At 55.0% G+C, this 12,432-nt stretch overlaps 1 protein-coding gene across 1 annotated transcript in view; it reads right to left on the minus strand.

The window, feature by feature from the left end:
- TMPRSS9 (transmembrane serine protease 9) overlaps nt 1–12,432 on the minus strand; it is a 41,267-nt gene that overhangs the window by 18,468 nt on the left and 10,367 nt on the right. The window contains exons 6-9 of the mRNA XM_058282122.1: nt 8,903–9,016; nt 7,363–7,534; nt 5,468–5,742; nt 3,182–3,318 (exon numbers count right to left, since the gene is read on the minus strand). Coding sequence (XP_058138105.1) covers nt 3,182–3,318; nt 5,468–5,742; nt 7,363–7,534; nt 8,903–9,016 — 698 coding nt within the window. The remainder of the gene's footprint in view (nt 1–3,181; nt 3,319–5,467; nt 5,743–7,362; nt 7,535–8,902; nt 9,017–12,432) is intronic.

The raw sequence follows: 12,432 nt of genomic DNA on the forward strand, positions 1-12,432 counted from the left end.
AGTGTCCTCTGACGATGAATGGGTAACCAAAACGTGGTCCACTCACACAGTGGAATATTATTCACCCATAAAAAAGGAATTAAGTCCTGATCTATGTGACCACATGGGTGGGTCTTGAAGACACCATGTTGAGTGAAAGAAGCCGGACCCAAAAGGACAGATAGTGCATGGTTTCCCTTATTTGAAATGCCCAGAGTATGCACATTCACAGAGACACAGTAGATTACAGGTTACCTGGGAAGGGGCAGGGAGAGGGAGAATGGGGAGTCAATATTTCCCATACATAATTTCAGTCTGGGGTGATGGGAAGGTTGTGGTAATAGATGGTGGTGATGGTGACACGACATTGTGAAGGTTTATTAATGCCACTGAATTGTACACTTGAAAGCAGTTAAAATGGGAAATTTTATGTTGTATATATGTTACCGTGATAAAAATTATCCACGAAAGAAAGACACTCAGGCAAAACTGAATAACTGTTTGCATGAAATATAGTTATTGGAATAACCACAGCTGGTATTAAATTATGGTGCCCAGAGAAAAAAGAAATGGCATCCATGCAACAAGAAAAGGAGACTACAAAACAAGAACAGATGGCTGTGTGGAAGACAGAAGCAATTACAGTTCTTAAAAAGAAAAGTAGGGAAGTGGATGTGGCTCAAGCAATTGGGCTCCCGCCTACCATATGGGAGGTCCAGGGATTGATTCCCTGGGCCTCCTGGTGAGGGCGAGCTGGCCCACATGGAGTGCTGGCCCGTGCAGGAGTGCTGGCCCACAAGGAGAGCTGGTGCGGCAAGATGATGCAACAAAAAAGAGACACAGAGAAGAGAGAGAGACCCGGCAGACCAGGGAGCTGAGGTGGCGCAAGTGATCGAGCGCCTCCCACTCCAGAAGGTCCCAGGATCGGTTCCCGGTCCCACCTAAAGAGAAGACAAGCAGACACCGAAGAACACACAGTGAATGGACACAGACAGTAGACAATGGCAGGGGGGAGGGTAGAAATAAATAAATCTTTTTAAAAAAAGTGCAATTGGTGAAATAAAATCTGAACAGATGGTCTAATAGCAGAATGGATAGAGCTAAAGAGTGAACAAGGGAAGCGGACGTGGCTCAACTGATAGAGTGTCCGCCTACCACATGGAAGGTCCAGGGTTCAAACCCCAGGCCTCCCGACCCATGTGGTGAGCTGGCCCACACGCAGTGCTGATGCGCGCAAGGAGTGCCGTGCAATTCAGGGGTGTCCCCTGCATAGGGGAGCCCCACGTGCAAGGAGTGCGCCCCTCAAGGAGAGCCGTCCCGTGTGTAAAAAGCACGCAGCCTGCCCAGGAGTGGCGCTGCACACACGGAGAGCTGACGAAGCAAGATGACGCAACACAACGAGACGCAGTTTCCCAGTGCCGCCTGATGATGCAAGCGGGCGCAGAATGCACAGCAAGTGGACACAGAGCAGACAATGGGGGGGGGACGCAGGGGGGAGGGAGGAGGAAGAGAAGAGAAATAAATAAAATAAATCTTAAAAAAACCAAAAAGAGTGAAGGAGAAGGTGCCATGGGGGGGAAGAGGTCCTATCCATCAACGTGACAAAGCTCTGAAGACATAAAGCCTCTAGGCATAAACCCAAATCTCCTCCTCCCTCATAGGTTCTCATCCCACCAAGCCCCGGAAGCGGGGCTCTGGAGCGTCCTTCCACCGCTGCGTGCGGATCCGTGCCCTCGGCAGGCGCGTGCTAGCGTCCTGAGCGGCTGTAACTGATCACCGCAAACGCAGGGGCTTGAGACCACCCAGATTCACCCTCTGGATCCCGGAGGTCCAGCGTGGGCGCCCGGGGCTAAGCTCGAGGTGCTGGGAGGCCACGTCCTTTGCTGGAGGCGCTGGCGGAGAACAAACTCCCAGCGTCTCAAGTCGCCTGTCCCCGGGCTCGCGGCCCCGTCCCCCGAGGCCGGCAGCCTGGCGTCTCTCGGTGCGTTTTTCTCGAGTCGCGGCTCCCCTGACTCTTGCCCTCTGCCTCCCTCTCCCACCTCTAAGCCCCCTTCCCTCCGCCCCCCACCGGATGATCCGGAACCATCGGTTCACTCGAGGTGAGGGCTGCTTAGCCAACCTCAAGTCCACCCGCATCTTCCATAGTCACGGTGTCAGGGGTTGCCCTGGAAACGAATATATCCTCAGGTTTTGGGGATTAGGAGGGCGTGTCTCGAGTGGGGGGGGCGGGCATTTTCTGCTGACCCCTGGGCTAAGAGAGACTCAAGAAAAGAGATAGGGAGTGGGTGTGGCTCGAGCGGTTGAGCACCTGCCTCCCACACGGGAAGTCCTGGGTTCGGTTTCCCGGTGCCTCCTAAAGGAAAAAACAAAAGCAAACAAAACAAAGGGAAAAAACCCAACTCAGGGAGCTGATGTGGCTCAGAGGTTGAGCGCCGGCTTCCCACATACGAGGTTTCTAGGTTCAATCCCTCGCCCCCGTACCTCAAAAAAAAAAGGAGATCAGGCTTTGAGAGTCAACAACACTGTCTTTGAAAATCCGTAGTCCCAGGAAGCAGCTGTGGTTCAATTGATTGGGCTCCTGCCTACCATACGGGAGACCCTGGGCTCGCATCCGGGGGGTCTCCTGGTGAAGGCGGGCTCGCCCGCGCACCGCGGAGAGATGACAGCCCGCGCCCGTGGAGAGCTGGCACAGGAAGATGAAGCAATGGAGAGAGACAAGCAGACAGAAAAGAGCGCACAGCGAATGGACACAGAGAGCAGACGGCGAGCAAGCTGCAAGGGAGGAGGGGATACATAAAAATAAAAAAATAAATCTTAAAAAAAAAATCCCTAGTCCCTTCAAAGGGACGCTTTGCCAGCTGCAGTCCCTGCTGCCGCTACTGGGTGCCTGACGCATGGCATACAGGCCACCCAAGTTGAAGAAATCTAGCGGCAGAAGGGGAAACTGAGGCACCGAGAGAGCCGGGGCTAGGGGACAAAGCCCCTACCTCCGCAGAAATACCAGCTTAGAAGAGGAGGCGGGTGGTCAGGCAGGTTGATGCAGGGACCCCATCGAGGCAGCCGGGGAGGGCACAGGGGCTCCAGGGGGCAAGGGACAGCCCAGCCCCATCCCCTGGAAACGGCGGGGTCCACAAGCCCGCGGCTCCGCCCGGCAGGAGACAGCCTCCCGCCCCGCGGGCGTCTCTCTGGGGGCGGGGCTCACCTGGCAGGAGTCCACCTGGCCATGCAGGTAGCCGGCGCACACCATCCTGTCGGTGAGCGAGTGGCCGTAGAGGCTGGCGCACAGGCCCTCGTCCAGCAGCTCCACAGTGGCCTTCTGCAGCACCTCCGGCTTGACCACTGCGCGGGGCGGGGACAGGCCTGAGCAGCGGGGTCCCAGGCAGATCCCCCGCCCCGAGCCGGGAGGCCGGAGGCCCGCGCCCTTCCCAGCCTCGCTTTCCCCGGCCGCCGTCGGGATTGCCGGCAGCAGCCGAGCCCGCGGTCCACCGCCAGGCTGACCACGGCCAAGGCCGGCCCCCCGGTCCCCCCTCCCCAGGCCTGCCCTCAGCCTCCTGCACCCCCAGCTCCGTCCTTCCGGAGCTCGGGCCCCCCCAAACCGAGTCGACCCCCCGCGCCCCTCGCGAAGGCCGCGCGTCGGTCGTCCCCCAATCTGCCCGCCCGCTCATGCCTGGCTCGGCCGTGGCTTCCGGGCCCTCCGTCCTGGCTCTGCTCAGGGCTCTTAACCCCACGGGCAGCACGATGCCCGTGACACGCTCGCTCAGATCGCGCTGCCCTCCCTCGAGCCCGGCTGCCCCTTCTGCCCGGCGGGCGTAAAAGCCCGACCTGGCCTCACCTCCTCCCTGTCCCAGCCGTCACCAGCCTCCAGGCACCCGCTGCCATGCTTCCCGTGTGCAGCCACCCTCCCACCCCAGGGCCTTTGCACTGGCTGTTCCCTTTGCCTGGAAATGCTTGTCCCTGCAGTATCTGCCCACGACTCCCTCCTCCAGCTCCCTTCTCCACAAGGCCTCTCCTGACTCCCCCCATTTAAAACTGCAGCCCCCCAACTCTACCCCTGCCTTGTTCTTCTCTACCAGGCTCACGGCCATGCATGAATTTTCTTTTTAAATTTATTTCTCTCCCCTTCCCTCTTCCCCATTGTCTGCTCCCTTCCCCATTGTCTGCTCGCTGTGTGTTCTTCTGTGTCTGCTTGTATCCTTAGCTCTATGTGTCTATTTGCTGTGTCTTGTTTCTTTGTCCGCTTCTGTTGTTGTCAGTGGCACGGGAATCTGTGTTTCTTTTTGTTGCGTCATCTTGCTGTGTCAGCTCTCCGTGTGTGTGGCGCCATTCCTGGGCAGGCTGCTCCCTCCTTCGCGCTGGGCGGCTCTCCTTACGGGGCGCACTCCTTGCGCGTGGGGCTCCCCCACGCGGGGGACACCCTTGCGTGGCACGGCACTCCTTGCGCGCATCAGCACTGCGCATGGCCAGCTCCACGCGGGTCAAGGAGGCCCGGGGTTTGAACCACGGACCTCCCATGTGGTAGACGGACGCCCTAACCACTGGGCCAAAGTCCGCTTCCCGCTTTTATTTTCTAACCCTCCCTAGAGCTGCCTGGTCCGGTAGGACTGAGCAGGCTTCAGTGAATTAAAACGGAAACAAAATTTGACACGGTCTCTCAGCGCCACTGGCCAACGTCCAGGGCTCGCCGTGGGGCTCCCGGGCGGCTAACAGGCTGAAACACCCTCGTGGCCGTGGAAAGCTCCACGGGGCAGCGCCGGTTTAGACCGTGCGCTCCGCGCGGGCAGGGACTTCCGTCCCTCAAACGTTCACGGGGTGTAACAGTGGCAGCGCCATCGCCACCCAGCAGGGAGGGGGCCGTGCCGGGAAACGTCGTATCCTAAGCGGGGAACTTGTGGCAAACGTCTTTCCAGGTCGCCAGGTGTAAGTCCTTCCAGGATTTTCCTTCCTTCTCAGCCAGGCACAGACTTTTTTTTCCAAACCGAGACCCCCCCCCCCGGCCCCTTCTCTGGGGGGAAAGCCTCAGGTTCTGGAGACAAGGCAGAGCTCCCTGTTCTTGGGGTCCCCGGGGCTTCCTGAAGGGGCCCCCTCAAACACACACCCGGCCATTAGATTCATTTCCAGACTCCGTCTAAGTGCCCCAGGCACCCACTCGACTGGCCTGTTATGAGAAGCTCCTGAATTAGACAGCGGAGCTCTAGAATGTTCTAGAACAGCGTCGTCCAATGCAACTTTCTGCGGCGATGAGATGCCCCAGTCTGAGTCGTCCTGTGTCCCCAGAAGACACCAGGCTCCTCTCCTCCCGCCTCGATGTACCCCTGCTCCCCCTTTCACCCCAAGCTGAGCCTGAGCGCCACGTTCCCACATCCCTTTGCTATGCCTGTCTCCCTCCACATCGTTTTCCTTGCTGTTTCCTCGCCTCCTCCTCTTAGTCTCCTCCCAAGAGCGAATCATCTCGCTCACTTCTTTGCTGGCCGCCGCGGGAGATGCTTACGGAAGTCCTCCTTGAGGTAGCCCCAGCCCGAAATGAGGCACTTCTTCCTGGGTGGGAAGAGGTGCGTGGCAGCGGGGAGGCACACCGGCTGCACGTGGCTGCCGAAGGGCAGAGGGCTGCGCAGCTCGAGCACCGCCACGTCGAAGTCGGCCGTCTCGGGGTTGTACGCGGGGTGCCTGAGGATCCGGGCCACCCGAGCCCGCACCGTGCTGGCCTCCGAGCCGCTGAGGTAGGTCGTGCCCGCGTAGGCCACCCACGCCCTCGGATCTTGGAATCTGCAGGGACGGAAAAAAAAAAGCTTGGAAACGGACTTGGCCCAGTGGTTAGGGCGTCCGTCTACCACATGGGAGGTCCGCGGTTCAAACCCCGGGCCTCCTTGACCCGTGTGCAGCTGGCCATGCGCAGTGCTGATGCGCACAAGGAGTGCCCTGCCATGCAGGGGTGTCCCCCGCGTAGGGGAGCCCCACGTGCAAGGAGTGCGCCCCGTAAGGAGAGCCGCCCAGCGCGAAGGAAAGTGCAGCCTGCCCAGGAATGGCACCGCCCACACTTCCCGTGCCGCTGACAACAACAGAAGCAGACAAAGAAACAAGACGCAGCAAATAGACACCAAGAACAGACAACCAGATGAGGGGGCGGGGGGAATTAAATAAATAACAAATAAAAAAAAAATCTTTAAAAAAAAAAAAAAGCAAGGCTCAGGGTTCCCTCTCACCCCCCCTCCCCCTGCACAGAGCTGGGCCGGGAGAGGGTGAGGCGAGCGAGGCACTCGCCTTGGGCACAACGTTTACGGGAGGACCAAAAACCCCGGTCATCGCCGTGAACGATGTTGTATCGCGATTTTGTGAAAAAGCAAAATGAATTCAGGAGGAGCGGCGGGGAGCCAAATGTCAGCGTTTTGTGCGGAGACAGGACGTGGGGGGTCTGGCGGAGGGACAGCTCTGCCTTCTTATCTCAGCCTCATGCTGGAAACAGGCATCCTTTGCACTTTTTATTGCATTTTTATGCTAAAAATGTGCTGTTTAAAATGATCCCAAGCGTAGCGCTGAAGTGCTGTCTAGCGGTCGAGGTTCCTAAGCATAGAAGGCTGCAACGGGCCTTATGGAGGAAATCTTTAAGCATGAGTTTTTGTGCTGCAGGCTGAGAGTTTAATGTCAATGAATCCATGATAGATATTAAATAATGTGCCTTAAATAATAATGTTAATGAATCCATGATAAACAATGATATGTATTAAATGAATCCATGATGATATATATTAAACAATAACACATATCAAACGAGATTATGTACTGAAAAGCTGTGCCCAGAGGCTGGTAGGAACTCAACTCGTGCTTCCCTTAGCATTTGCTAATGCAGTGTTCTTGGAGAGCGTTTATGCAAATGACTACAAAAATGGACTGTGCATGAAATTCACACCCAGATAAAGCAGGAATGCCTGTTAAATTTCTTGTGCCTCCTTAGAGACTCTTGTAAGAAACATTTTAACACTTTCCCTCTTCTGGAGCACAAAAACTACCCAAATGAGAGTTTGCCACTCTGCCTCTCATGGGAATCAACTATTGCTCAAATTATGGATAAATCCTCTTTATGGTAAATCAGCCCAGAAAGATCTGCCTTGGATAAAACCGCAACCTGTAGTGTACAATATGGATTAGATACGAAGACCCACCGGGGTGGAAAAGGGGATCTTTGCTTCTTCTTGGTTTGCCAAATGCCCAAATAGCCATTGCTGTTCTGACTGGGAAATAAACCCATCAATGTTATCTTTAAAATAAGGAATCGAGGCAGATGCTCATGCCAGCAGCCAAAGAGTTCCGAGGGGCCCTAAGAAAGGCCAGGAAATGTGTCACCCCGGAGTGGAAGAGAAGGTGGAACGAAAGGGGCAGGGGGCTTACTCATTGAAGCAGTGGGCGGCAGACACCAGCCACCTGGCGGTGAGGATGGCGGCTCCGCAGAAGTGCTCGTTGTTTTCTCGAAGGCTGACTTGCCAAGGGAACTCCCCAGGGGACGCCTCCATGCCACCCACAATCCTGCCAGCTGCCTTCCAGGCGGTTTGCAAGCCGCAATCTGTAAGACACGAGATCCCCAACCAGGACTCTTCGTGGAGTGCCCCCCGGGCAGGGCTTCTGCCCACCCTGGCACAAAGGTCAAACGCCCCAGGGGCTGAGACAGGTCTCCACCCAGGAGTCTTACTCTGCGCAAGCACACGGCAGACCTCACTTCTCCATCTTACACTTTGCCACATTCCACTTATGGCCAAGTGCCAGGTACGAGGTGGGAACTTTAGAAACATTTTCTCTTGAATTTGTTCAAGTGAAACAAATCCACATGGTTAAGTCCCTGTTTTCTCACATTTTGTAGCTGATTTCAACCAGCCTTGATAGGCTGAGGATGACTTCGCCTTCTTTGCCTTTGTCATATCTACGTCCAGGTGCTGGACTATGAATTCTCCTTCATGGTGTGTTTTGCAAGTTTCACAACTCTTATTTGTGCATCTTTGGCACAGGATGTCATGTCTTTCTATTTACTCAACTCTACTTTTATATCCTTCAGTAAAGTTTTGTGATTTTCTATATATAAGTGCAACACCTATTTATAACTTTAGTCTTTGATATTTTATTGTTTGTTGTTACTGATAATGAATGCTGACTCTTCTAACTTGTTATTACTTGTATAAGGCAAAGCAATAACTTTTTCAATATATTTATAGCTATCTTATCCTGCCTGATTATTGAACTCTCTTAGTTTTCTAATAGCTTTGGGGTTAATTTGTTGATTCATTTTACATAGACAATTACATCAACTGCAAATTACTATAGTTTCCCTTCTTCTTTTCCAATACTTAAACCACTTTTCTTATCATATTGCATGGGCTAGAGTTGCTAGAAAAATGTTGACTATTCTTACAGCATTTTTGTTTGTTTGTTCATTTTTAAGGAGGTACCAGATTTTGAAACCAGGACCTTGCATCTATGAAACAAGTGCTCAAACACTGAGCTACACTTGCTCAACAAGGTTTTTTTTATTTTTATTTTTAGGAGGTACCAGGGAATGAACCTGGGATCTTGTACATGTGAGGCAGGTGCTCAGCCACTGAGCTACACCTGCTTCACTACCACATTTTAATTGGCTAATTTCCTTATTTAAATCCCTTCGGCAACTCCCTACTGTTTTTAGGATAGAGCTCAAGTCTTCCTCAAATAGTCTGGATTTGTCTCTTCAGCCTGATTTATTTTCCCTACTCACCTAAGGACCCTCTCTACTCCACCAATAGTTTTCTCCCTTTTCTGTGTTTTTTGCTTTTGTTTCTCCCCACAAGTAGGTGCCCCTCCATTTCCTCCACCAGCTTGCCTAGATGTGGGACGCACGGTGAGCCAGGGAGCAGGGCCGGCAGCTGGCCCTGGAGAGGGGGCATGGCCTAGAACCCAGACTGACCGCAGTGCGCCTCATCGGATCCATCGGAACAGTCCGCTCTGTCGTCACACTCTGGGTTCACTTTGGTCACGCACTGGCTGTTCCCGCAGGGAAAGGCATTCCCTGGGCAGCGACCTGAGGACGGAAGAGAGCCAAGTTCCCGACCTCGTTTGGGCGTGAAAACACTCTCAACACCGAACCCCGAGAGCGCAGCAAACATCTCTCATCCGTTTGCTTGGCTTTGACTGCTCCTGAAATAATTTTCCCGGAATTAATGCAAAGAAATAACATGAGAAAAACTTAAACATATAATTAAAAAACACAGAAGCAGATGCGCAGGAAGAGGCGGTGCTCCATGGACACGACCCTGGGTGAGGCGATGAGCCGTTTGCCTGGTAGTCCACGGCTGACCTGGTGAAGAGAGCAGGGCAGCTGAGGCCGGACAGAGACGAGCCCCGGGGAGAGAGGCGAGCCCTGCGCCAGCCCACGGCTGAGACCGGAAGAGGCTGGACCCGCGGAGCCGGAAGAGGAGGAGGAAGCTGAGCCCGCGCAGAGTCGCCCGCCATCTTGGTTCTACGCGTGGCAACGGAGTTTGATATCCAAACACGGTGAGGAGGATGGAGACGGTGTCCGCTCTCGCGAGATGCTCTCCTCCTCGTGGAGATGGACAAGAAGCAAGTAGAGTGAGGCAGATGTGACTCAAAGGATAGAGCGTCCGTCTACCACATGGGAGGTCCGCGGTTCAAACCCCGGGCCTCCTTGACCCGTGTGGAGCTGACCCATGCGCAGTGCTGATGCGCGCAAGGAGTGCCCTGCCACGCAGGGGTGTCCCCCGCGTAGGGGAGCCCCACGCGCAAGGAGTGCGCCCTGCAAGGAGAGCCGCCCAGCATGAAAGAAAGTGCAGCCTGCCCAGGAATGGCACCGCACACACGGAGAGCTGACGCAGCAAGATGATGCCACAAAGAGAAACACAGATTCCCAGTGCTGCTGCTAAGGATAGAAGCGGTCATAGAAGAACACACAGCAAATGGACACAGAGAGCAGACAACCGGGGGAGGTGGAATGGGGAGAGAAATAAACAAAAAAAAAATAAATCTTAAAAAAAAAACAAGAGTAACACAAGAATCTCAGTAAACATTGAGGCCAGAACAGAACTATTGTAGTGTGAGGGCCACAGGTGCACTTTTAATTTTTCTAGTAGTTTTTTAACTACACTTAAAAAAAAAAGAGAGAAGAAACAGGTGAGATTAATTTCATTATCTGTGCAACCTGTTAGCAACAGTGTAAAACGTGACCAGTGAGAAATTTAACACGCTTTTTTGGGTAAATTGTAATCTGGCATGTATTTGACATTTGTGGTTTACTGCAGTCCAGAACAGCTGGATTTTAAGAGCTCGGCGGCCACCGACACGGGGCCACCAAGCGTCCCGGCTGGCCGGGACTCTCGTGGCTCTCGTGGCTCAAGTGGGACATTCCCGGGCAAGTCAGGCCCGCGTGGCGAGCGCAGGGGTTTCAGCGCTGCGCATGAGGGGATCTGGCCAGCAGGGGGCAGGGACGCACGGGCTGTATCCGGGTGGCGCTTGGCCGGGGGCCTGGGGGTGCCTTCCAGGGCTGGGGATAACCGGAATGGGGAGCAGGGCAAGGGGCTGCCACGCGGCGGGGACGCCCCTCTGCTCGAGGGCAGCGCCGCGGGGCAGGGGCAGCTCGGGGTCTTTGTGCCTGATCTGACTTCGCTGCGTGAGTGGGGCCTGCCGAGCGGGTGGACGCTGCACGCTCCCCCAGGCTGCTTTTAGGAGGAAGGATTTCAGTTTGGCCAGGACCCAGCGGCCACCCTCGGCTCGAGGGGTCTGCGCCCACCACGTCCGCGCTATCACCCCCCCGCGGCGGGGAGGGTCTCAGCCGACGCCTGGCTTTAGGACTCCCATTGAGGCCGGATCGCCGCTGTGCAGACAGGAGGGTTGAGCAACCGGGGGCATTGGTGGTCGATGGGCTAACCTGCCAAGCCGGCCCCCCCAGCCCCGGCCCGGCCCATGGACGGAAAAACAGCCACCCTGGGTCAGAAGGCGGACGGTACACACCCTGTGACCCAGCAACTCCACGGGGAGGGCACATTTGTTTAGAGGCCTCAGAGATTGAACCCAGAACCTTGTATTGGGAGGCAGGTGCTCAACCACTGACCTACACCTGCTCCCCTGTGAGGGCTTTTTATTTTTTAAAGATTTATTTTTATTTATTTCTCTCCCCTTCCCCCCGTTGTCTGCTCTCGGTGCCCATTTGCTGTGTGTTCTTCTGCATCCGCTTGTATTCTCAGCAGCACTGGTTATCTGTGTTTCTTTTTGTTGCATCGTCTTGTTGTGTCAGCTCTCCGTGTGGGCGGCGACACTCCTGGGCAGGCTGCACTTTCTTTCACGCTGGGCGGCTCTCCTTACGGGGCGCACTCCTTGCGCGTGGGGCTCCCCTACGCGGGGGACACCCCTGAGTGGCAGGGCACTCCTTGCGCGCATCAGCACTGCGCATGGCCAGCTCCACACGGGTCAGGAGGCCCGGGGCTTGAACCGTGGACCTCCCGTGTGGTAGGCGGACGCTCTATCTGTTGAGTCACATCTGCTTCCTGTGTGAGGGTTTTTTTTAAGATTTATTTTCTACATTTATTTCTCCCTCCCCTTGTTGTTCGCCCTGGCTGTCTGCCTCTGTGTCTGTTCGTTGTGTGCGCTTCTTCTTTTTAGGAGGCACCGGAAACCGAACCTGGGACCTCCCATGGGGGCGGGAGGCGCCCAATCGCTTGAGCCGCCTCCACTCCAGCTTGTTGTGTCTCCCATTGTGTTTCCTCATTGTGCCTCTTCATGCTGGCGTCTTGTTGCATCACCTTGGCACCCCAGCCCGTCAGCTCGCTGTCTTGCTTCTCTAGGAGGCACTGTGAACCGAACCCGGGTCCTCCCGTGTGGTAGGCAGGTGCCCAACTGCTTGAGCCACATCTGCTTCCCCTGTGAGGGCCTTTAACCTGGTATTTCCACGGGGTGGATGATGACAGCAGAAAAACTGACAATAATTTATGTGTCTATCCATGTTGGCCCTAAATCAATCCATTTATACCGTCTGTTCCCTCAGGAATTTATTCTGGGACCTAATTCAACTGTTTTCCAAATAATGTCGGAGGGCTTCCCAGCTGGGCTGATGTCGGGGCTGGGAGCGTCCCGGGCCCTGGGGGGGCTGAGCGGCCTCTCTGGGCTCCCCCCACTCGATGCCAGGAGCTCCCCTCCCCAGCTGTGACAACCACAAATGTTTCCAGGCGTCACCCAGCGTCTCCTGAGGGCTAAATTGCCGCCGCGTGAGACCCACTGGGGTAAAGTTAAAGAAATTTATGTTTATATGTGCAGTGCGCCATCCAGAGCGGCACTCCTCAAAACATTAGCATCGCATTCCAGGGAACTTGATGCTCTCCTTTCTTTTTTGCCGTTTTTTTTTTTTTTGGGGGGGGGGGTATTTTTAAAAAACAGGCTTCCACAACTTTTCCAGAAAACAGTCGTGCTTTCTCTGAACCGCACTCGGCG

The sequence above is a fragment of the Dasypus novemcinctus genome, chromosome 19 (genome assembly GCF_030445035.2).
Source record: "Dasypus novemcinctus isolate mDasNov1 chromosome 19, mDasNov1.1.hap2, whole genome shotgun sequence".
Classification (NCBI taxonomy): domain Eukaryota; kingdom Metazoa; phylum Chordata; class Mammalia; order Cingulata; family Dasypodidae; genus Dasypus; species Dasypus novemcinctus.